This window comes from Acomys russatus, chromosome 28 (genome assembly GCF_903995435.1).
Source record: "Acomys russatus chromosome 28, mAcoRus1.1, whole genome shotgun sequence".
Taxonomy (NCBI): Eukaryota; Metazoa; Chordata; class Mammalia; order Rodentia; family Muridae; genus Acomys; species Acomys russatus.
The window spans coordinates 31,922,892-31,948,455 of NC_067164.1; the positions used below are offsets into that span (position 1 = coordinate 31,922,892).

The 25,564-nt window shown below is 41.0% G+C and overlaps 1 protein-coding gene across 2 annotated transcripts in view; it reads left to right on the top strand.

Annotated features, from left to right (window-relative positions):
* Window positions 1–25,564, top strand: part of Tafa2 (TAFA chemokine like family member 2) — a 436,599-nt gene that overhangs the window by 66,293 nt on the left and 344,742 nt on the right. The window contains exon 1 of one of the 2 annotated variants that reach the window (XM_051170897.1): window positions 15,327–15,393. The exons of the other annotated variant lie outside the window; for it this stretch is intronic. Within the exon in view, the coding sequence (XP_051026854.1) occupies window positions 15,389–15,393 (5 nt within the window). The 5' untranslated portion in view covers window positions 15,327–15,388. Of the gene's footprint in view, window positions 1–15,326; window positions 15,394–25,564 lie in introns of those variants that run through there. 2 annotated transcript variants of the gene reach the window in all.

The window sequence follows — 25,564 nt, forward strand, 5'->3', positions numbered from 1 at the left end:
AATGGTCTCACAGGGTTCCATGCTTGGAAGGACTATCTGGGGTTGGTTTTCTGTTTTGATGGCATTAAAAAGCCATGTTTCCTATGAGTGGTATGCTGGTTTTCCATGTTTTAGCTCCTGCTACACTTGAAAAAAACATTAAATTTAAGATTTAATAAAAATTCTTAATGCTTTGAATTGTGAGACCCACCTTTTCACTGTACACTGGGCATTTTGACGTATGTAGCTGGCGCTGGCTGGCATCTTGGTTAACTGTCTGTGACAAACCAAACCAAACCAAACCTTATGTTCTTGCCTGAGTTCTTCCATAAAACCATCCCGAGGCTCATTTAAAGCACATTTATTGCAGAATACTAGCTAGTCTTAGTGGGGAAAATTATAGATTATATATAAGAATTTCCAGGTTTTTAAAGATCTTAGACCAATTTTCATTCTGTTTACTGGCTTGATGATTTGCTTTAGATCAATTGAACCGCCATCTTTTATAATAAGAAGCAAATCAATTAAATGAGAAATAACATTCCTGTTAGCAGGAATCAATGCCATTGCCAGTTTGATGTATACATTCCTATTATGTTTAATAAATGCGGAATACACTTTGTGACTTTAGGGTTTTTGACATGCATGTAACCTCAGTATTTGCTGTACTATGAGGCTGGGTGGTAAGCACATCTCAGTGTTATTACCAACAGTTTTGTTTTTTATTCCTTCAGCAATATTAGTTGGCTACTTTCTCTTTATTTAGAAACCTCAATTCAATACCTTATATAATCTGTGATCACACTCATTTGCATTTGATTCCATAAGATAATGTGTGATCCCAAACTGATTTCTTGTAGATATTTCTTTTAAGGAGTTTTATATCATTATCTCTGTGATTTTTGCCCTCCTCTCTCAGAACCACCCCCCCGCCACTAGCCTACCCCCCCCCCCCCCACTCCCCTCCCCAACTCAATATTCTACTACAGATCGGAACAACAAAACCCACTGATTTTTAAAAAGTGATATCTTCAAAACATCCTGTCTTGATTTGTAATACTGGTTGGTTGAAGTCTTGATTTTTTTTCCAGACGTTATGTTATATTAGTTTATTGTTGAGTTTAATTTGTGAACCGGAGAAACTTGCAAATTCCCTAACTGCCAATGGGGCAGAAATGCATGTTGTACTTTTTCACAGCCAGCAGGGGGTGCGCAAGCTCACGAACAAGTTTCAGGAGAGGTTTTGATGCCTGAACTAGAAATTCGATGTGAAAAGTGATTTTGAGGGTATGGGATGAGAGAATTAAGGCTATGTGAGGAGGGAAGAAGGGAGAGATGGAGGAGTAGAGGGAAAGGAGGATAGAGAAAGGGGGTAGAAGGAGGGAGAGAGAGGGAGAAACACAGACACAAACACAGAGACAGAGAGAGACTGAGAGAGACAGAAAGAGACTGAGACACACAAAGGGACAAACAGACATACACAGATAGACAGAGACAGAGGCTGAGAGAGACAGAGAGATAGAAAGACTGAGAGAGGCAGAGAAGCTGAGACACAGAGTGACACAGACACATAAACACACACAAAGATAAGGACAGAGAAGAGGCAGAGAGATAGAGAGAGAAAGACTGAAAAACAGAGACAGACAGATAGACACAGAGACAAATGGAGACAGAGACAGAGGCAGAGAGAGATAGAGAGATAAAGAGAGATTGAGAGAGGCAGAAAGAGAGAGAGAGAGAGAGAGAGAGAGAGAGAGAGATACAGACACACAGAGGCAGATATATATACTAAGAGAGTCAGAGAGACTGAGACACAGAGACAGACAGACACACAGACAGATGGAGGGAGAGACACAGAAGTGAGGGGCAATAGAAGCTGTTAAAGCACAGAGATTAGCAATTTCCAATTTAAGAGACACTTGAAATGTGGAAGATATATTCCCCTCCTGAAGAGAAACGACAGGACTGATGCAGAGAAGCATTTGATTTTCAGATCTCAAGAAAGTACTTTAATGCTAAATGCATAAAACAAGTTTCTTTTTCTCACTTTTCCAGTTCTTTCTTTAAAGCTCTTCAGATTGAATCTTTATATATGACCGTTTATGGTGATTTCTATATTTAGGGCAATTACCCAGGAAAAGCCTTTTTCCCTCCTTTCCTCAAATCCGTTGCCACATAGGCCCACACACTGTGTGTATGTGTGTGTGAGGTAAAAAAGAAAGCTTGGAGGCTATTTAAGTAGAGGTGAGTGTTTAGTCAACAGATCAATCCATGAATCCACCAACTGTCTGAAGAGTGCTCTACGATATGTGCATGTGTGTGTGCGTGCATGCATATGTACGTGGTGCATGTGTGTGTATGTGCATATGTGTGTGCATATATGTGTTGTACAGTGCTCTCTAATGTGTGCATGTGTGTGTGCATGCTTGCATATGTATATGGTGCATGTGTGTGTACATATGTGTGTGTGTACATATGTGTGTGTACATATGTGTGTGTGTGGGGGAATGCACAGAGAAAAAGAGTCAAAACTACTTTTCTTTTGTGGGTTGTCCACTCAAAAAAAAAAAAAAAAAACCCTCTCCCTTTCTCTCTCCTCCTGTCTTTTCTCCATTCCTTTTCTCGTTCTTGGAACCAGTCATGTTTAGCCCATTTTATCCTTAACACCTTTCTAGGTTTTTTCCAACATCAAGACTTTTTCTCTGTAGCTCTTTTCTGGGAACTCTGTGATGTTCACTCTGTACTGTGTACTATAACTGTCCTTTGCTCTGCCGAAGGGAGCCGTGAAGAAGCAATGAGGACAGTGGGTACACGTTGGACTGAAACAGCTGTGTGACCTAGGATAAATTCATCAACCTCTTTATCCCTTGTTTTTCCTCTCCTATAAGACGGCATGATGATAATAGTAATGCCGAGAGCAATGACTTGTAAAGCTTAAGTGAGGGAAGAGGGCATCTACTTCAGAGTGCCTGGAGCCCCCCCCCCCCCCAAGCTCAGGATGGTGACTTATTACTTCAAAACAGGAGCGTGCTAAACACAAAGCAGACACTTCCCATTTTCATGTGCAGAAGCGTGATATCAGGTTTTCTGTCGTGACAGTCTTGGGGTCTCATATGGGCCCCTGTCTATGAGTGAAGACGATGTGGCGAAGTCACATGGTTTAAGATCATGTTGACCCAGCAGGCCCATTACTGAGAAATCACATTGCACAGTCTCTCTTCTATCAGCCGAAAACAAGGGTGACACCTATTACAGAAGGCATGCTCACCTGGGAATTCAAAAGTGCTGCTGTTTTTTTTTTTTTTTTTTTTTTTTTTTTTTTTTTTTTTTTTTTGTGGCTGCTTTGACCATGGACAAAGTATAAGCTCCAAAGGCTCCGGGTCACAACTGTCTTTGTCAGTTGTTTGACTTACATGCTTGGCATCCACCTTATTTCAAATGACTGACTAGGTTAATGACTGAAGGTAGAAATGGTTTTGACCTGTCATTTCTTACAGATTTGTTGGTAGTCCTCTCTCTATCATAGGTAAACCAGACTGTCTGGGGAGATGTTAATTAAATATCTTCCCATGTCACCTGCCACGACTATAAGATGAAAATTAACTGTGTTTTAGACTGTTTATAATAATAATAAAAAAGCACCCTCTCACATGACATACAATTCCCTTCAACACTCATGTGAACTCATTGCTGTTTCTTCCAAATACTAAACTCAGTTATTAGTATCCTGAGAGTTAACTGGCTGACTTACTGCTTGTACTGGCTAGTTTGTTGACACAAAATATGGGAAGGGTGAAGCTCAACTGAAGGAATGCCTCCTCCAGATTGGCAGGTGGCTGCTCGGGAGCATTTCCCTCATCAATGATTGATGTGGGAGTGTCCAGCCCACCATGTGTGGGGCCTCTCCTGGGCAGGTGCTCTGGGGTTGTATAAGAAATAAGACTGAGCACACCATGGAAGCAATCTACCAAGCGGCAATTTTTCATGGTCGCTGCTTTAGTTCCTACTTTATCTCCCCTGTGATGGATTGTGATGTGGACATGTAAGTTAGGAAAACCTTTTGTTGTTGACTAGCGTTTTACCATAGCAACAAAAAACAAACCAGAACAGCACCACATAGGCATCACCACGGACCTTGGATTTGATCTGAGATCCTTTGACTTCTAGTGACTTAATTTTCCTCTGCTGTTTTGTGGCACCATAGCTTCTTCTATAATCATCTTGAAGATCTGTGATTAGATTCACTTTCTGGTAGAGGAGAGACAACCTTTCTAAATTTCTCAAATTGTTGTGTTTTGGCTTAAGTGGTCAGGGTGGAGTTATTCCAGAGGAATCCAGGGCTCACAGTGGCTGTCACACCAAGTGGAATTTAAAAGTGGGAGAGGAGAGATAGGGAGAGTGGGAACTTCTCCTGGGTATTCATAAAATGTGTCGTGCATCCATTGGCAACGCGATCCTGGATGGAATATTACAGTGTGGTGGGTGGGCTGAACGAAGGCATTAAGGGTATAGAAAACGGACAGGATATGGGAGATTGACAAGTAGAAGACCTAAGTAGCCATTTAAAGAGCCATAGGTCATGCTTGTGAGGCCACTGGAAACCCAAGACTGACTTGCATTACCTTTCCTGTCATGGCTGTCTATGCCGAACGGTGTTTGACAGTACATCCTACAGAAGGGGTTTGAGGAGATCGCAATTTATTTCCTCTCCCCATCCCTTGGTTTGGGAGAAAACTATTCACCTGATATTATAACACGTTTCATATTCTGTCTTGCCATCTTTCACAGCATGCCTGGGAATGGATTTTACTTAATGCCTTTTTTTTTTTTTTTTTTAACCAACATAGACTATTTCTAATCTTAATTTCCTACATCACCAAATTATCAAACGGATGCTTTAAAAGGAAGACCAAAAAATGCCTATGTAATGAGGCCATTGAAACCATGTGCTTAGTCATCACTAACGGAGCCGCATATTTTTGGCTACTTCTGTTGCGTAAAACATTACACACTGTTTTCTTTTAAAAATTCCTGATTTTACCGCTGACCAAAGTTTGCTCTCAGTAGTATCTAGCGCAGTGTCTTGCCAGAAGTAGATGCTTAATAGTTTTTTGTTAAATGGTTTAAAAGTTAAACCTCTTAACTTTGTGCAGAGAAGAGAAGTTATTGAATAACGGGGCTAGCTCACCTGATATAGTGAGTATTTGACGACTCATCCACTTTGGGTGTGTCATTCCTTACTTACCTATGAGATAGAGGTCAATGTAACTTCATTTTAAAGGAGTATTCAAAATAATTAATTCAAAGTAATTAATATAAAATGATTATAAAACAAATTGAACCACAGTAGGAATTCCAAATAGAAGTTGGTGCAGATATATGGAGAAATGATTACATTTGTCTGCCGATGTGCGTTACTTCTCTCTGTTGCAGTTAATCAAATAGATTCATCAATATAACTTAGTGGAGGAATTGGGAGTAATCACTGTTAGGAAAATCACCTTCATGCTTTACCTCCTTTAAGATAATCATTCTCACTGTATTTTAAAAAAAGATTTTATTTTAAATTTTATTGTAAAAAAGCTGCAAATAAAAACACATCAAAATGTTACCTTTATTTACTTATTTTTATTTTGTGTGCATGTACTTGCATATAAGTAAACACACCTCATGAATATTTTTATATTCTAGTACCTGTAGAAGCCAGAAGAGGGTGTCCGATCTCTTGGGACTGTAGCTGCAGGTGATTGAGAGCCAGCATGTAGGTCTTGGGGATTGAACCAAGATCCTATGCATGAACAGAAAGTAATCTTAACTGCTCGGCCATCTCTCAGCTCCTGTTTTTAGTTCTGAAAAGTGTGTATGTGCGCGTGTGTGTGCATGTGCGTGTGTGTGTGTGTGTGCGTGTGTGTGTGTGTATGTGAATGCATCCAGAAGAAGCTGTTAGATACCCCGAAACTGGAGTTACAGGTGCTGTGAGCCCTGGGGCTTGGGTGTTGAGAGCTGACCTTCAATCCTCTGCAGGAGCAGCACATGCTTATAACCTCTTAGTCATCTTTGTTTCCCCTTCTACTGTATTTTATGAAATCAGCAACCTTAGTTATTACCATGTAAGATTTACTTCCACATAGGAAAGCAACACATAAAGAATCAGATTTTTATTTAATTTTTAGAGATGTGAGGTCATTTTATGAGATTCATGCCCTAGCTACATCTTGTAGCTAAAGTCCAACACTTAAAGAATAAATAGTTCATTAAATGACTAGAAACATATGCTTCAGTAGCCTTACTTTACAACCTATACAATAAGTAACTCAAGATAGATCAAAGATTTAAATGCCAAAATCAAAATTTTAAACACAATGAAAAACATAGGTAAATGTATTTTCGAGATAAAAGTAGGAAGATAGTTCTTGTATAGAAAACAAAATACATTGATTATAAAATATGTACATTTTAGCACATTAACATCAAGATCTTTAGTTCATATAGAAATCATCCTAAGAAAGGCAAATGTCTTGTCCAAACTATGAAATTGACAAAAGACTGGTGTCCGCAACTCAAAATCCATCTACAAATCTGTCTGAACAAGTTCATTTTCAGACATTTCACAGAAGAAGAAACTGATATGGCCAATGAAGGAAGCACAAATAAGGGTTCAATGTGATGAGCCACGTCCATTAGTGATCGCAGAAAATGAAACGAAGATGACAGTATCACTCTGTAGTCTTATCAAAGCAAATATGTGTTAACCCAGAACCATCCACTATTGGAAAGGATAGATGTCCACTGTACGCTCATTTCTGGTCAAAATCCAAGTTGGTGCCATCATTTTAGAAGCCACTAAACATCTTGGGGAAAGTGGCTGCTCATACATCATATGGCTCCGACATTCTGCTTCTGGGTATCCGACAACTCTCACATGTGTGCAGCGGAGAGCGATGGAGCGCGCGGGAGGGTCTGGAGGGAAGAAAGCAAAGGCGGGAAATGATCTTGTTATAATTCCAAAACATAAAAATACATTAAGACTGAATAACTGACTACATTGAAATAGCCCATCCACTACCAGTGACGAGAATGATATGAGCAAAGGTAATATTATGACAAATCCTGTGTTGTCTACCTCAAGTACACAGGGGAAAAATGTTCCCCCAAACTGGGAAGGAAATTTAGTATTCGACTATATGTTAATAGTTAGCATGGTGTTGTATTCTGCTTTTGTCTTTATATTATCTACTAATGCATTTTAAAGATAAATGCTACATGAAAAACATTTTAGAGCCAGGGAGATGGCTTAAATGAGTGAAGGCCTCTGCTGCCTAATCTTGCAACCTGAGTTCAATCCCCAGAAAGATGTCTGACATTGGTCCCTTGACCTCCACATGCACACATACTTCTGTCTACGATGGACACATGCCAGAAGAAAAACTCTTCGATAAAGGTGCTGGTAGATGTGACACCGCCTTCTTTGACTTGCTGGTGGCTCCTTTCTTCCAAGTCCTCAGTCTTTCCTCTCTGAGTGCATCCTTCATGTTTCCTCTTTCCTCAAGGACAACAGTCGTAGTGCACCAGAGCTCTTTCTGACAGTTCATTATGCGTTCATTGTCACCATCTTACCTGTCTCTAAGGGCTTTAAGATATGTGGGTCTAAGAGGAACACACCCGGGTGTCCCTTGTAGCACCCTTTTCTGTGACTGATTCTATGCTGGAGCCTTGCCTGTTGTTCCAGATGCTGCTTACAGCCTGTACCCCACAAATATACATGAGATAAGGACTCCCCAAAATTAGAAGAAACTAGATTATATTCAATCTGTGAATGCCACTGTCCCCAAATGTCTGTTGTTTCAACCTGCCTGTCATTTACACTATGCAGTCAATCACTGGTTGCCCAGCAACCCAGGACAAGACAGGTAGCTGATGTGTGACATTTGAGTGACACTAGGGTAGTAAGTGAGGTTTGGTAAAGATTCCTTGTGCCTTTGACTGATTAAACTGTTTCCCTGTGGTTAAAATCCAACGTTACCAGGCTAAAGGACGACGGGTCAATGTAGGAAAAGTGGACAGGATGATTTTTTTTTTTTAACTTTTAAAGATTTCATTTTTGATAATTTCATACATATATACAATATATCTTTACAAAACCCTTTTTGCCCCTCCTCCCTTCAGATCTCCTCATGGCATATACTTCTCAAAGTCATGCCCTCATTTTATAATTATTAGTTTGTAAACCGTTTGACTCTTTAAGTGTATTGAGCTATCATTTCCATCACAGAGGTGTGAAAACATAAAAATATAAAAAGTGCTATTTTGTGTGTTCGGGCTTATAGTCTGCGATGTGGACTTTGCACTGTGGAGTCTGTGCAATTCTGTGTAGCTACAATGGTTTCTGCCAACAAGAAACGAGAAAGACTGAGCTGGGATATGACTTGACCTAAGGCCGAAGACTCATGAACTGTAAAGTTCTCACCATAGCTCTAGTAATCTGCTGTGATAAATAGAAAAAAAAAAAAAAAAAACATCAAAACTCTTTGAAACACTGGCTTTCTGCAGAAGCATTAGGGCGATCTTGTATAGAAACTTGGGAAAATGGGAACTGGGAGGGAAGGCTTAAACATGGTGCATATGGAAGGCAAGGCAGTGTATGGCTGCTTTCTGTTTGCTAATGTCACAGTCAGGGTGAGGCCACTTGCTTCCCTTGTGCATTCAGAATTAAAATAAGAAATAGCTACATTATAGCTAAAGATTTACTTAAAGGAAATCAATTTTGAATAAATATTTTAAAAGATAACCACTATATTTATTTTAGAAGTTAGCCTTACTCTAAATGACAAAAGTCATATTTTAATTAATTCATAATGAGTTCAAACACATTTTAGTTATTCCGGACCTATGAATCACTATGTTGCCCAGTTTGGAGCTGTGACAAATTAGAAACAAAAAAATAACATTTTGAGAAATCGCTGGGCACTTTTATGGTGATGGTTTGAATGAAAATGGTTTTTATACCTAGGCTCGTATGTTTGGATACCAGGACCCCAGTTGGTGGTGCCATTTGGTGAGGGCTGGGGGATGTCACCTTGTGGGAGGAGAGTTTTGAGGTTTCAAAAGATTTGCTCTATGCCTAGTTTCTCAGTCTGCCTGTGGTTGTGGGATATGAGCTCTTAGCTACTGTTCCAGCACCATCCCTGCCTGCCTGCTGTCGCGCTCCCTGCTATAGTGGCCATGGACTCTAACTATCTGAGGTTGTAAGCCCCAAATTAAATGATTTCTTTTATAAACTGCCTTGGTTATGGTGGTCTATCGCAGCAATAGAAACATAACCAAGACAGTATTGTGAATTAATTGTACCAGGGAAAGCAACCCAGCCAAATTTTACAGTGCTACTTTATATGCCTGAGGCTGTGATGGCCAATATCATACATAGGCTTTAAGTCCGGTAGACTCCCATTCATAGTAGATACCTGAACTTAAAGTTTTACACATTGCTTCTCTGAAAACTGTGAATATCACAATTCCAGGGGCTGGAAAGATGGCCCAGTGTTTAAGAGCGCTTGTTCTTGCAGAGGACTTGGCTTTGTTTCCCAGCACCCTCATGGGTTTTCACAATTGTCTGTCACCCAGTTTCAAGGGATCTGATGCCCTCTTCTGATCTCTGTGGGTACCAGGCACACACATGATCCACATGCATACATGCAAGAAAACATTCATATACAAAATGTACCTGAAAAACGAAAAAAAAAAAAAAAACCACAAAAATACAACCTGCAAAATCTGGTTGTGGATTTTAATCTAATCATATAATTATTGGGTTACCTATAGAACTAATTCTTATTATTGCTGAGAGTTTTACTAAGTCAAGGTTTTTAATATCTTGGCCCATGTTCTATAATGTTTTGTTTATTTGGTTTAACAAAATATCTTCAGTTGTGCCCCTATGGAGTTTTGAATTCCTAAACAATTCAACTTTTTTTATACACATTAGAAATAGCATATACATGATAAATGCCTTCGTGTGGAAATGATTTACAAAGCTTGGCAAACAAACAAGCAAAAGAGAAAAGGCAGTGAGTATGAGTAAGTTTTTTTCTCTTGTTTGTGTACCGATGTTTTGCGTTCACATGCCTGTCTGAGTACCAGGTACATGCACAGTGCCCACAGAGGCCAGAAGAGGGCACTGGATCCATGGACCAGAGGTTACATACAGATGGTTGTGAGCCACCATTTGGTTGCTGGGAATTGAACCAGATCCCCTGGAATGTCAGCCGGTGCTCTAAATTGCTGAGCAACCTTTCCAGCCCTAAAAATTGTTTTTGAAGCTGGGAGACAGACCCAGGGCCTCATGCATCTAGTGACACCGTTACTGAAGCATTTCTGGGGCTAAGACAAAAGCCTTTCGGTGAGAGTCTTTCCTCGCTTCTGAAGCAGACAATTTCAATGGTCCCCGGCAAGTGCTCACTGATAATGATAATAAAATTTAGTCATTTGTCTTCATTTAGTGCTATTCTTATTTTATTTATCCAGAAGGTTTTTAAGTGAAAGACAAAGCAGAAAGCTTTTGTCACTGAGTGGGCGAGGGAGGAGGCCACCGCTGTGACTATGCACCGAGGGAAATATGAATGCAAGAGGCTGAAAGGTCCTGGCTCATCCTAAAGGAACCATCCTTCTCCAAGATTCCTAGTTTAGTTTCTGTTAGCGCCAATCCTCTTTAAGAAAACCGTCTCCGGTGTATCCACGGGGATTAGGGCTGCACAGCCCATTAGTCTAGGCCAGCAGTTTTTAAACCTGTGCGTTGTGACCCCCCCTTAGGGGTCAACAACCTTTACCCAGGGGTCACATATCAGATAGTTATAGCACAGATCATAACAGCAGAAAGATTGCAGCTATGAAGTGGCAATGAGAATAATTTTATGCTTGCCCTCACCACAGCATGAGGAACTGTTTAAAAGGCCACAGCATTGGGAAGGTTGAGAACCATTGGTCTAGGCACTGTGTCCAGCTGTGGTTTTCTGTGATGGTCTCCATTTGGTATAAAACACAGTGTCTTTGAGGAAGGGGGTAGTTATAGTTATTTGTGGGCTTAAAGACGAGACCTATAATGTAGTAAGGCTTCAGGCTGGTCTTGCAAAGTGGCTGTAATAGATTCCTGTGTAAGTTCCTTGTCTCTAATAGCCCTGGGAAGCTGGGGAGGCATCCAGTCCCAGGCATGGTTTCACTCCTATTGGGTCTTAAATTCAACTAGACAGCTGGTGGTTTCCACCTATACGTGAGAGCCACTTATGACACCTTTGTGCATATCTTGCTGATAACTGTCACGGATCATGGGTGCTGTGTTTGGTTATGTCTGCTTAGTTGCTTTTCTCCCTTGGTAGCTTATGTAGAATTTTCTGGTACCTTGGAAGCTAGACTGAAGAAAAGAAGCTTTCAGGTTAGAGCCATCATGAGGACCATGCTCTGTGTCCTAAGGGTGTAGTGTCTTCAGCAACTGGGGCTTACCTTCAACTTCTGAGTGGCAGCCAAGGGCAACAGTGGTACCCTATATTGTTTTGGGAGTCCTGTGGACTATCCTGACCAACCATTTGAAAGAAGGTTACTCTTTCTTTCTTAGTACTGGCTCTTTTATTAATCTGTGGTAGTTTTAGGGAGACCAAGTGGCATAACTTACACACACACACACACACACACACACACACACACACACACACACACACACACACACGAAAGTCATCTTGGAGATAGAGAGATGAGACTGGCTAACAGCACTTGCTACTCTTGCAGAAGTCTCAGCATACACGACTGCTCATGAGCTCTTGTCACTAGTTCCATTTAATCTAACACCCTTTTTTTGGCCTTCGGGGAACACCAGGCACTCATATGGCACCCCTCCACCTCTTACCCCTCCTTACATACATACATGCAGGCATATACTCATTAAAAATAAAAAAAAATATTTAAAAAAGAAATTCACTGAACTCATTTCTATGAGAATTCTAAAAAGATAAAATCTAATTCAAACATAAACTTCAGATGTCCAAACCAAAGAAAACAAATTAAAATTAAGAAAACATAGCCTTAAAAATCCTCTAGTAGTCACAATTTCCTTTTTATATTGACATAGGATTTTGTTTGTTTTTACTCCCTTTTCTCACAGCTTTATTAACTCTTAATATCCTCTCTCTCTCTCTCTCTCTCTCTCTCTCTCTCTCTCTCTCTCTCTCTCTCTCTCTCCCTCTCTCTTAATTTTGGAAAAAAAAATCTATTTTCCAGACTTGAAAAGTCACCTGGTTTGCTTCTAATCTTTATTACTTTTATTCCCAGGGCCAGGCAAGGGTGGGTTTTTAGCAGGATCAGAATATGAAAGCAAAAATCAGTGTCTGAAGAACACCAAGAAAGCAGGCTTCTCTCCTGGGGAATTTTGTCTTGACCTTTGTGGAAGGGCTGCTAAAGAGGTGCGGAAGGAAGGGCAGGGATTTCCTGACTCTGCTGAAGTCAAAGGGAAACACAGAAAACAGAGCCCTACACTTGCAAGAAGCTCTCACACGGGTGGGTCTCTCAGCTGCTGCTGCTGCTGCTGCTGCTGCTGCTGCTGCTGCTGCTGCTGCGGCTCCTGGCAGTCAAGGTATTTTAACTTCTAATTTGCTGCAGGGCAGGAGAGGCAGCTGTTGGCACAGTGGGATCTTAGGGGCCAGCATTTTTGAGAAGCAGCTTCTGTGGTCATGTAAATGAAAAGCAAGGATACTGAAGGGTGGTCTGCCACTTCCTGTGCCTTCTCATCAGGTTCGACAGGTAGACATTTAAGTTAGGAACCTGAGTCATCCTTCCTTTCTACCTCCACATCCTAGACAGCAGAAGCCAGAAAACTTTGGGATAATATCTGGTCTGGGGACTCAGGTGTTCTCATTAGATCATGATGCTTTTCTTTAGTTTCATCATAACGTTTAGTGTGAGCTAGGATTGTACCCACTTTCCATCGACTAGGAACCAGTGTGCGAGCTGCTAATGGCGGCATCCTCTGGACGTTGCCATCTCCAGGGCTCCTCAGAAAGCACCACTCTGAGCATGCATCCCTTCTGACTTCTAGGGTTTTGTTTTACTTGGCTATTGATTGGTACCACGGATTCCTCTTAATGCTAACATTAGATGATGCTTTATCAAAGCACTTAGTGAAAAAAATCATAGTACCTTGTTAGAAAGTTCATTAAAAAGTTTGAAGTACGCATGTGGAATGCACCATCAGCCAGTCGCATGCCCTACTGTAGGACTCTGGAATTTTGGTAAATTGACTCACTTATCTCTGCTATGGATCATGCATTTTGTTTGGTGACATGCATTATTTAGATGAGTGCGGAAGTCTCCCTTGTCCTCCATATGATACATTTTTAATGGCTAATGATTATATAGATAATCTCATACGAGGGAGCAAATTGTTTCCCTTTGGTTATCATTATAAATTTACTTCTGAACAAATTAAAAATGAAATCATCATCCCTGTCAGATGGGCAGGAAAACAAAGGCTTATTAAGAATTTTCTTTTTCCCTGGTGAACTATATTATCAATAATCATTGTAGTCCATAATGTATGTGGTTTGGCATGACATATTAATTTGTGCAGATTTAATGGCGGAGAAACCATTACCATTTTAGTTTAGCTCTTTTTTTTTTTACCCCTCTCTTAGGAAGTTGCAGTAGTCACGTGTCCTCTTTAAAAAAGTTTGCATTATGGTAATCGCACTGACCTGTATGGAGTGAAAGCAATAAAAATTAAAAATTAGAGACTAAGTTCTTCCTGTTGTAAAGAGAGCTTGTAATTGTAAGCAGTTTCTCCTGTCTTTGAAGTGTTTATTAATGCTTTTGGGCCTTTTGTCAGCTCCGGGACTTAGAATGTCTTTCTCCAGGATCTGGAGGCCATCCATTTGACATATAAGCCTCTAGGGAGAGAGCATCTTAGACTCTCAGTTTCTCTGGGACCATAGGAGTTTAAACTGAGCCAAGATGCTCAAAGGGACAGGTTGACTCAAATTCCAAAGCCCTCTACTGTCATGGACATATAAGAAGCGTGATTCTGCTCTCAATAAAGCCAGTTAGCTCAGCAGTTCTCAACCTGTGGGTCACGACAATCCTTTGGGCTTTGAACAACCCGTTCACAGGGTTGCCTGGGATCATCAGAAAACACAAATAGTCTCACTATGATTCATAACAGTAGCAAAATTACAGTTATGAAGTAATGACATTAATTTCATGGTTGAGGATCAGCACAAAGGGCTGTGGCATTAGGAATGTTGGGGACCACCGAGTTAGCGAATTGTCACCCCAATCACCGAGTATGTTAGGAATGAAATATGTGACAAGCGATGCCAGTGAATCTTCCTAGGTGAGGATTATTATTGCTTATCTCGAAACCGTATGCCATCTTGATATTTGCCTGGTTTATAACACATGAGATGATGTTCAGTCTTCGTACCTCTTAGCAGTTACTTCCATATCTGTATAGTGTATATTGGTTTCTTGCTTATTCAGTAATAAAAGTGTTTTCTTTTTTTTTTCCTGTCTTGATGGAGAGGGTGCCTGGGTTTGGAGATTTCCCTGCTAATTCTATTTCCATAGTAACAGGTGTGGCTTGATATAAGAACAGCACTTTGACCAGCATGCCTTGTAGTTGTGTTGTTTCTGTCTTTCTTTAATCAGATGTGCATTTCAGAGAGTGCTGGAATCACAAAGGATTAGATGTATTATGAAAAAACCCAAACCAAACAAAAAGCCAACCAAAATGGGGAGGAAAAAAACAAAACAAAAAAACCCAGAAAACAAGACCATGTCATTAGCGATTTCCCTTTTTTATAGAAGAACAGCATTCCAAACTCAACGGTGAATGGCATGTTTATCACTTTTTCTTTTAACTATTAGTCCCCATATTCCCCCATACAATCTATTTTAGGCTAACTTGAATCTATGAAAGTTATCACCATTCATTTTAAATATCACTTGCTTCCCGTTATATTGCTGTAGGAGCTTGCAAAATGTTAAGCGTGGCACTGCTAATGCAAAGGTGACTGTGGTACAGCAATGATTTATGCCCCTGGAGTCACAGAGGTCTAAAAATAGAGCTTGCTGTTACATTAATAAGCACCGCGGTGTACAGGCACAATAGGGTTAGAGGAGACGGAGTTTCATCCTGAACTGTCACTTTCTTTGCTTTTTGTCTCTGATTCTGAACAGTGACTGAGAAATTAGACGTTGCTCAGTTGTCACTTTTATCATTTCCTGTAAGTACATAGCACCCCGCCTTACCGGCTTCTACGTGTTGATGAGGAAACATGTAGTGTGGAAATAGTCATTCGGTGTGACTCTCGTTGCTGTTTTAATCCGAAGATTTGGAACTGGACGATAAAGAGGTTGTTGCTTCTAGGTTCGGATGGGGTAAGTGACTGCCTTCAGCCTCAGGATAAGGTCAGAAATGGCAGTGTCTAGTTAGGCATACAGCAAATATTGCAGTTTACAAGACAGGGTCTCTGTTACAGAAGCGAACACCAGCAGTTTAGGGGAAGCAGCCTTATTGAATGAACAGAAAGTAGACTTTGGTCACTATTTCCTCTGGTGTGAACCCTCTGGCATTAGCTGTAATGAGTGTGAGATAGCAGAGTAGAAAAATGTTTCCTGCCAACCTTTCTGAGTGGGCACTCTGCTCAGAGGGGTGGGTGGGGTTTGTATAACTGAGTTCATGTGTCGGTTGTTGAAGGGCTTGAGGTTGCCTGAGTGTAAGAACAAATTGTACAAAGAGAAATCAAGGAAGCTTCTGTCTGTCTGTCTGTCTGTCTGTCTGTCTGTCTATCTATCTATCTATCTATCTATCTATCTATCTATCTGAACCATATGTTTCTTACTTGGTTTGCTAGACTGCTGCTAAGGCCAAGTAGTAGCTGTGTTTAGGACAGCCCCAGGGTCACCTTTGGTCAAATTTATGAACATTAAACATGGTAGCTTTAAGGAGCGTGAGTTGCTTGCCATGGTCCTACACATTATATCTTTTATTGTCACTTAGTTTACGTTAAGCTGGTGAGGAGATTGGCTCCTGGGCACACTATACACTGCTATAGTAAAGGACTGGGGCAGCTTTTGGGGGGCAGCCAGCTGCAGAACTGTGCAGTGCTACGGTAGTTCCGAGCTGTTCCCCAATGTTGTCTACCATGTAGTTCAGTTCTTGGAGGATTCTGGGAAAGATCCCAGAGGTTACTGTCACAGTGATGAGTTTGCGTTCCACGATGGCTTCTGTGTTATCATGGTGCAACAATGTGGAGTATAAGAAGCCACTTGCCAGCCGCTGCCAGCCTCGGGGAAGGAATCTCATTCTCAGGAACTATCAGCTTGATCTTAATAAATGTTGATGTTTAATTTAATTGTGACCTTTGCGATCCACTTTTTGAAGAAAAGAATCTCCACTCTTCTCACGAACTGCTGAAAAAGTCAAGGTACTGTGTCTGATATTTTAATGGCCCTCGAAACATTTTAAAACTAACAACAGCGTCTGTCTGAACCCAGATTCCACTGTGGTCCAAATAGCAGCTTAGTGAAAAGTTTTTTGATTACTTAGTTAAGAAAAAAAAAATATAATCAAGACAGGACAAAGCAGTAGTGCAATGAGAGCTCGGAAACTCTGTCACCCTTACTCTTCTAGTTAATTATGTGGCAACAGCGCTTTGCTCAGTTTGTCAGCCAAGCAAACTCCTATTGGCCCTCCAAGACCCCTTGTTCTGTTGTTGGCTAATGCCCCCTGCGCATCTTCTCTTAATTTTCTGTCTCATATTTAGACTGAACAAATTCCTTCCAGCATACTGTCCATATTTATCATAAAGTCTATCTATATGGCCAAGGGTTGGTTCCTAACCTTGTGCTATTGGGAGCTAGTAGAACCTTCCAGAGGTGGGCCACGTGGGAGTGCCTCAAACCCTGGCTGCAGATCCTTGAGGGAACTGTAGTTCCTCCGCACTTTCTTCTTCCAGCCTCTTTCGTCTCGTGACCACAGGTGAGCTGTTTTATTTCATCCCGTGCTTCGTTTGTAATGTGGTTTGTTCTCCTCCTACCACTCAAAAAAGTTCATCCAGTCATGGACTGGGACCTCTGAGCCCATGGCTCCAAATAAGCCTTTGCTCTTGATAAAGCCATATCTAAGGTATTTGTTTTAGTGACGGAGAATTAACACACCAGGCAAATGTCAAATGTCTTCAATGGTTACTGCCAACTAAGGTTCAGATGAGTCATAACTACGATCATGGATGAGAGAAGGATTAATTCTTTATGCCTGGAAGTTCATTTTAGGACATAGTCTGATAATTTGGTGATAGCCGTAGCACTGGACGTAGCAAATGCATTAGTTACGCATGACTAGTTACAGATGGGCATGGCCCGGTGGAGGGGAGCCTGTAGAAGCTTCTGATCTGTGAGAAATTGGGATCTGCAAGGAGCCTCAGAATTCTCCTAGGTTTTATTTGTTGTGGAGCACACTTGAGAAGCAGCATCTGGTTGTAGCTGTTGTTTGGATAACTTTTCACTGACCTAGAGAATTTGTGCATTTGGTTGTTCAACTTGAATTGTCTGTCTCTCTCTCTAATCTTGAGGTATCATGAGTAAGTACTATTCTATAGGGAAATGGAGGATGAAGCTTGCCACAGTGGCTAAGATGTCCTTTTCTGATGCTTCTGATACTTACATAAACAACCTAAGCCTCACTGGCCTCAGTTTCTGTCATCCAGCGCTGACATAGCATCTGCATTCAGGCGACTTTATAGGTATAGGCTAGACACTGCCCATTCCCATGATGCACCATTCCCACTGCCAGCTATGGATTGACACCTTTGAAATGGAGAGCACGGAATACAACCAGAGCAGCGGGCCTGTTGGGCTCTGAGAACCCAGCCACTCTCTGCCCACAGCTCTCAGCGCAGTGCTGTGGAGGCAGGGGGTGAGCTGGTGAGGATCTTCACGGTTACAAGAAGGCATACACTCGTTGTTTTAGATTACTGGATGAGATAAGAGGCTGCAGGAGGGCCCCTGACAAATAATATTATCAAATTATGCTTACAGGTGGATAAGAGTTTGACAATACAATCTAATCCACAAATCAAAGCTACAGCCTTTACTTAGAAGTCTGTTAATGTATTAGAAATCCCACCCCAAACTGTACAGATGTATAATTGCAACCACTCTTTATGTACGTTGGTGGAGGTGATTTTTTTTCCTTCTCAGTCCTTCTCCTGAAACTTCCATACTGTATAATGCTGAAGGCAGGGAAATGAGCCAAAGGGCTCCTGAAAGAGTAGTTTCAGAGACCTTGCGTTAGCACACAGAAGCGAATTTGAGGGGTATTTCAGAATTTTAATGCCTCTCGATAAACGTATAGTAATTAAACCACATTTTAAAAAATCGTCTGTCCAGAGAAGACTCTAAGGACACACTTGTAGGGTCTTGCTTCAGATGAATCCACGTGTGAATGTGTGAAGCTGTGTGAGGTAGAGTTTGTGTCAGACACAGCACACAACACACAACCCCAGCAAATGGAGTAACCAGAAGCTTGGCCTGGAGGAATAACAAGCAAAAGTGCTGTAAAGAAATGTGTTCATGGGCTGGAGAGATGGCTCAGCAGTTAAGAGCACTGACTGCTCTTCCAGAGGTCATGAGTTCAATTCCCAGCAACCACGTGGTGGCTCACAACCATCTGTAATGTGATCTTATGCCCTCCTCTGACCTGCAGACATACATGCAGGCAGAGCACTGTATACATAATAACAAATAAATAGATCTTAAAAAAAAGAAGAAATGTGTTCATTGCTTTCTATTTTAAAAGGATATCTACATCTCAAATGTATTTTTTTCAGGCATGTGTTGACAAACACACACAGTCTAAAGGCAAACATTTGGTAGCTAGGGGAGGCAGCACAGTATGGTGAAGACGTAGGTCTTTGGTCAGACTGTTTGCAGTACAGATTCATCTCTTACACGTAAGACATACAAGTTGCTAGATGCTGACTCTTACGCTAGTGGCCTGTGAAGGGGAGGACGCATTTCTCAGCTTGCAGGGTTGCTGTGGGGCTGGGATGCCTTCATGTGTACTGAGAAGAGCCAGCCAGTGCCTGGTTCATTGCTGCTTCTCAATGTCCTATTTGCCTCTTGCCTTTAAAAGTTGTCACCAGGCTTATTGAAAAAAATTACACAATAGCAGAAAGGACTCAAAAGCTACTTTGTGGATTTTATTTATCTAAAACACACCATCCTCAATAACGTAGCACTGCATGGTTATTTATTTCACTGAGAAATAGATATATAGTGTTGGCTTCAGCAGTAGCTGATTATTGAACTCCACAATTAAAAAAAATAGTTTCAAAATTTGAATAATCCAGGTACTGCTAAAAACTCACAGACATGAGTGTGCCATAAAGTCCTAGAGTGTCCCAAGATCTCAAAACTATTTGTTCCCTAGTTTCGTAAGGCTTCTAGAGTGTTATGACTTTTCAGATACACTTTATTGCCGCAGCCGTTGAAGTTAAGCCAACCGATCATATTCTTGGGCTAAATGCACTTTTAATATATTTCACTTCAGATAATGGTTCTGGGATGTGTTACAATCTACTTTTTTTTTTTTTTTTTACTCTTAGGTGCATCTTGTCATTATTATATATTATATTGATTTGTAGGATGTTCTAGAGACTTACACTATCGATTAGGTGTGGTGTTTCTACAGCTTGTGATTTGCCAGGGTTCGCTCCTCATATCCTCATGACCATGTTTGCAAGGCCCCCTCCTTTCATAGGTTTCTTCCAGTTTTGATGACATATACTGGATTAAAACATTTTGGGTGTGCACTATCTAATTCCCTTAAATTTATGTAAAATATGCCATCTGCTTTGGAACCTCAAGTGATCTTATGGGTTATTAGATTTACTAAGCAAACATTTAATGTGTAAATATAATTTAATAGGCTTCCCATGGGTGTCTAATTAGGCATTAATTTCTGCCCCTAGGACTAAACACAGTGAAATATACACAGGTCTCTGGGTCTTAGTCACATGCGTGAGTGTTAGTCAAAATGTGGGTTCACAGTTTAGCTCAGTTTCAGTTTTAGTATCGCTAGGTGTCTGATGATTCCAATATGGGGCCGCTGCACTAAGGAGATGATTCTGAAACCTGTGGGGATATTCTATAAGGACAGAAATGCCTCCATTGGAAGGGATGAAGATCTCCAACTTAAATGCCCCACACAGAGTAATCTGCTGGGGTGGTTTGAAGACTACTGCATAGATTGTAATGTTGGGTGATGTGATGCAGGGCAGGAGCATAGATGAATGATGCAGCAGTCTTCTCCACCTTGTCCTGTTTACCCACCTTTCAACTTTGTCACTCCGTTGGGAGCACTTTGTAGTATTGCAGGGAACATGGCCAGTGTAGCGGAAGCTCAGGAACTTCAGAGGCAAGCATCCATTTTCTCCCTTCGCATTTGTTTTTCTGAGAAGATTCTACGTGGCCTTGACTATATGCTCATAGGCCATGAGTAGGTTGATCTTGGCCGCTCACTCTGGAAATCCAGCTGAAAACTCATGGTGACTGTTTTGGTCTTTGGCAGCAAAGTGGCCAAGCACAAAGGCATATCAGCATTTGCATATTCTTTCAGGAGAATTAATGCCCTTTCCTCTTGACTGGACAGTTTGTCTATTCTAATAAAGTTCTTCATTTTTATTCTTTCTCTCCCCATGGTGGGTATTTCTCCATTCCTTATGAATCTGTAACTTTGTGTCTTGTACCCTTAGGGTCTCTATAACTTTGGGGTTGTTAGATATCCTTTCCTGCCTCATATCTGTAACTATTATTTTGTGTCTGGGACCCTCCCACATCTCTACTTTCACTCTCTGGGGCAGTGGCAACTTCAGATCTATAACTGTTATGCTCCATCAGGGACCTTCAGCTGTGGGCTGCTGCTGTCACAGTACGTCAGTGCCTCTCAGCCTCTAACTGTCACTTTGCTTTGCTGTCTGAATGGATGTTCTTTCCAAGATATACAATTCTTTGCCTGACCCACAGAATGAACTCCACGGTACCCTTGGACGACTACCCCTCACCTAAGACCCCAAAAACAAGATGTCTAAGCTTTCATAACAGAGCAGCTTCTAAGAACAGCAAATGTGGTTGACATGAGCCAAAAATATTCTCATGTTGGCTGATTTTTCAACATCAAGTGGAAAAGAGGAAGCCTTTGGGAGAAAAGACACTAAGCAGAAGTCCTTTACAAAAACCCTGAGAGTTGGGTGTAAATGAACGGAGGAAAGAAGAGTCTGGGCTAATGTAGCATGCCTGTAATTGCCCTTCTACATTCAACTGACTTGACATCTTTGAATTATTTTTGTACAGCTGACCAAACAGTCATATAAAATGTAACTAAGCCAACAGTGGCATGTGCACTGGTCAACCATGAGTGATAATACTCAGGATGACCTGCAGGCTTTACTCTGGTCCCTAATTCTCCGCCCCCCCCACCCCCCGCCACCTCATCACTGCCAGGTTCATCATCACTGCCTGTGGCTGACTTTCCGTTCCTCTCTGTGCCAAGGTCACATTGCTTCAGGCCTTTGCCCATGTTTTACTTTATGCCTTGACTATCATCACTCCACTTTTTCTTCCTGTTTCTCTACTTCCCATTTAGACGTTGGCTTAAATTTTCCTCAGGGAAGTCTTCCGAAATCAGAGTCCAAACATGTCCCTTCAATCCTTCATTGTTGCAGTGTTGCAGTTACTGTGAGTTGTAAGACAGATGTGTTTGTTTAATCTCTCTCTCCTTTTTGCACTGTAAGTACCACATGAAAAGGGATCATGTCTGCTTTGTTCTCCTGGTGCCTAACACAGTGCTTGGGGGCATAATTCTTATTCAATAAGTGCATTTTGAATCATCAGTGAAGAAATGGAAAGAGAATTATTGGAACAGAAACAGCTGGAACAGCTGACTATAAAGATTAGAATTAGCAAGGGAGTGGTAAACAGGAGATATTTTACAGTGGCGTCAGAGACAGATATATGTGCAAACAGCTCACAGACCATCATTACAACCTGGGGCATGGAGCTGTGTGATTTCAGCCATGTGCCCCATGAGGACGTGTGCAGGAACATGTGCCTGCTGCTGCACAGCTCCTGAGTGAATCAGTGTGATATTCAGGAGGCCTGGCAATCAATACAGCTTAGCAGCCTGGAGACAGGCTTGCACACTGCACCTGAGTGACAAGCTAAGCCTTTTGTGCCTATGTTTTGATACCAGCTACCCTGGGAGAATTGGTTTCATTTGTAGCCCCCAGTTGCTATTATTAAAATATCAGAAGCTGCACTGTGCACTCTGGAATTTTCTCAATATAATAATTTAAGGGCAAAAATTGGTCATTTCACATTCTTGGGCATGATGAAAAGATGAGAGGCTCATGGTGCAATTGGGGTTTATGATTCTGAACACTTGCATTATTTTTTTCTTGCTATAATAAAATGCCTCGTAGATGCAACTTGAGAGAGAAAGGATTTCCTGTGACCTGTGGTTTCAGAGGATCTCGGTCCATCTTGGGGTGGGGATGGGGATGTGGCATCTGGTATAGCTCCCGTCCATGCTGGGGAGACAAGGAGTCAGAGAATGAGACCAGAGATGGAAATGGAGGTGACATTCAAAGTGTGTCTCCTTATGTGCTACCTAAGTACCATTGTCTGTGGCTGTAACAGCTTCCTAGAATAGCAAAACTGGGGACCATGTTCAAACACACGATACTGTCAGAGCAATGTATTTCAGACTCGGACACTGTTAAATTGTGATAGTGTTCAATGCGCCATCATTTTAAAGTTAGTCAGATTAGGTAGATAGGTTCAAAAGCAGAACAAACAGACAAACCACCACACTGGCCTGGATTCCTTAAGTCTCTGTTTTCTAAGCGGCAGTTCTCTCTCTCTCTCTCTCTCTCTCTCTCTCTCTCTCTCTCTCTCTCTCTCTCTCTCTCTCCCTCTCTCTCTCCTCTCTCCTCCCCCTCTCTCTCCCTCTCTCTCTCTCTCCCTCTCTCTCTCTCTCTCTCTTTCTCCCTCCCTCTCTTTCTCTGCCCCCACCAAAGTTTTTTTTTATAAAGATAGAAATGACTTAATATGCACAATGTGTTTAGCACAGTATCTGGAAGAGAATAAGCAGTCACTATTTACCAAGTATATATAATTCACAATCCTGAGTAAAATTAAGATTTGTATTTGTTGTGTCCTTCATATATTTGGAAATTCCAAATATGAACTAAATAATTTATTTCTAAAATTATTAGTTAATAAAGACTTAAGAGCAGTTTGTTTTCCCTAACGCTTGGACATATAACCCTGAAAGGATGGAGAAAGTTGTCTCACATTCTAAGGACACAAATATCCACTGGAGAGGGTATTATTTTTAAGGACAAGGTTTCCTGAATTCATAATCAAAGTGGTTGAAAACCTTTGCAGCAGTTACTGCTGGAGGCTGCTGCATGCCACTCTACTGCAGTTTCTCAGTAATACCTTTAAAGCCCCCGCTCCTTCGGATTCACCTCCAGAGCTGCTTGTCGGTCTTTACAAGGACGTCTGCCTTTTTATTTTGCAGTTAAATCTCATTTTAGACTCAAGATGATATTACTCAACTTTGTCCTTCACCTGATTTATTGAACTTGACACTGAATAATTTTGGTCCATACACAAAGTATGAACATGAAATTCTCTGGAGAAAATATAGTGTGATAAAAGTTTCATTTTTCTAAAAACGCAAATATCCAAAAGTGTTCAGTATATATGGCACCAATATTGGGGTGTGGTGCAGTCTTGCAAGGTAGTCACTTTGAAGGGAGGGACCAAGACCTATTTGAATATATACATTCTAGTAATTGTTATCTATCAGTTACAGACCCTGAGGGAGACTTGTTGATGCTTTGCTTTTAAAATTCACAGCAAGCTTGAACATACAAATTCATTTGAACATACACATTCTCTCAGCTAAAAGAAAACAATTAACAATCATGATCCTGAATCTATTCCCATTCTTTCTGCACCTTGCCATTAAACAGTTACCACTATAATTATGCTACTTGAAACTTTCATCCTACCATTCATAACCTACCTGGAAAAACTCAATGACTACATTCAAGATGGCTTTCGATAAAACCATGTAAATACATCAGTTATTGTTTTTTTCCACTACAACACAGTCCTGAGACGGTTGTATAAAATTGGATAATATTTTCCTAGAGGTATAACATTATGGGAGGTTATGCTTCACTCCATCCTCAAAATCAAATGAATCAGAGAAAGAAAGCAATAAATGTGCCATGAGGACCAACTGTAATATCTAGATTATCTCCTTTAGTCCAAAGAACAAAGTTTTACAGCAGCTTTTATAATATATGCATAAGTATACTATATATATGTATATGGTTACAAAGAGGATAATGACAAAGCATAGCTTTTATTTAAGAAATGAAATCTTCATTGATAAATTTGACTGGAAGCTAACATTTGACAAATAATGGTAATTATTCATGTATTAGAATGGTTCTAAAATTATATGAGATTTTAAGGGAGATTATTTACAAAATCTGTGTCTCTTAAAGGATATAAAGAAATTATACTACCTTGCTCAATTTTGGGCAGCTCCATAGGAAAATCATACTACTGGCCTCAGAGCCATCTCCTAGTTTATCTTAATAGATCTTACTGCATTTGTTAATGAGGCCGATTTACTTGTTGAAGAAATCATTAGGAATACCATGTCCCAGATTCTGTTCTGGACATCTGAGCTGTTACAAGTTAGGTAGAAAGATCAAGAATGAGAATGAGATGGGAAGTCAGTGGAGGGAGAGGCCACAAGTGTGGTCTGTGTCAAGCAATAGGAAACCTAAGAAATGACCATGGGATTTATATTAAAAAAAAAAAAAAAAGGAAGTTGTGAGCTTGTCAGGAGTGGTTGATGGGGTGGGAAAGGCCTGTAGGCTTTGACCTTTTCGAAATCTACTTTATTTGGGGTTCTTTAATGTTTATACCTCCCTCTCAACCCACCTCCCCTAGATAGGAGAGGAAAGAGGTTAATGGGAACAGGAGAAGTAGACCTCTTTGGACTCAGTTCCTGGGAGCGATTCTTTTGGTGTAGTCGGCAGAATTTCAGCCGACCAGCAGTTTAGCCAGTGTTGCTGCTGGAACCTGGAACAGCAGCCAGAACCCGGTGCCCTGATGTGTTCTCTGGAGCAATTCTCTCTAGGAGCTTCTCAAAGTGGAGTGAAGAACAGCCAAACAATACCAAGACCCCAAAAGCCCCCGTCTCCTTTTTTTGTGGGGGGGCTCATATATATTTTCTAAGAGTCTGTACTAAGATGTGTCTTAGCTGGCAAAAACCAAGCCCCCACCCGAGGTGGTTTGTCTTTTAGTGGGTGAACATTATCTGTTCTCTCACAAGTCTGTTTCCCATCCCACACTTGGGATCAAAACAAAAACATGTTTACATCCACTACAAAGGCCTGATGGGAAAATGGGAGTCTAGAAATGGAATGTGGGAGCTTAAGCAATTCTTGGGAATGGGCTG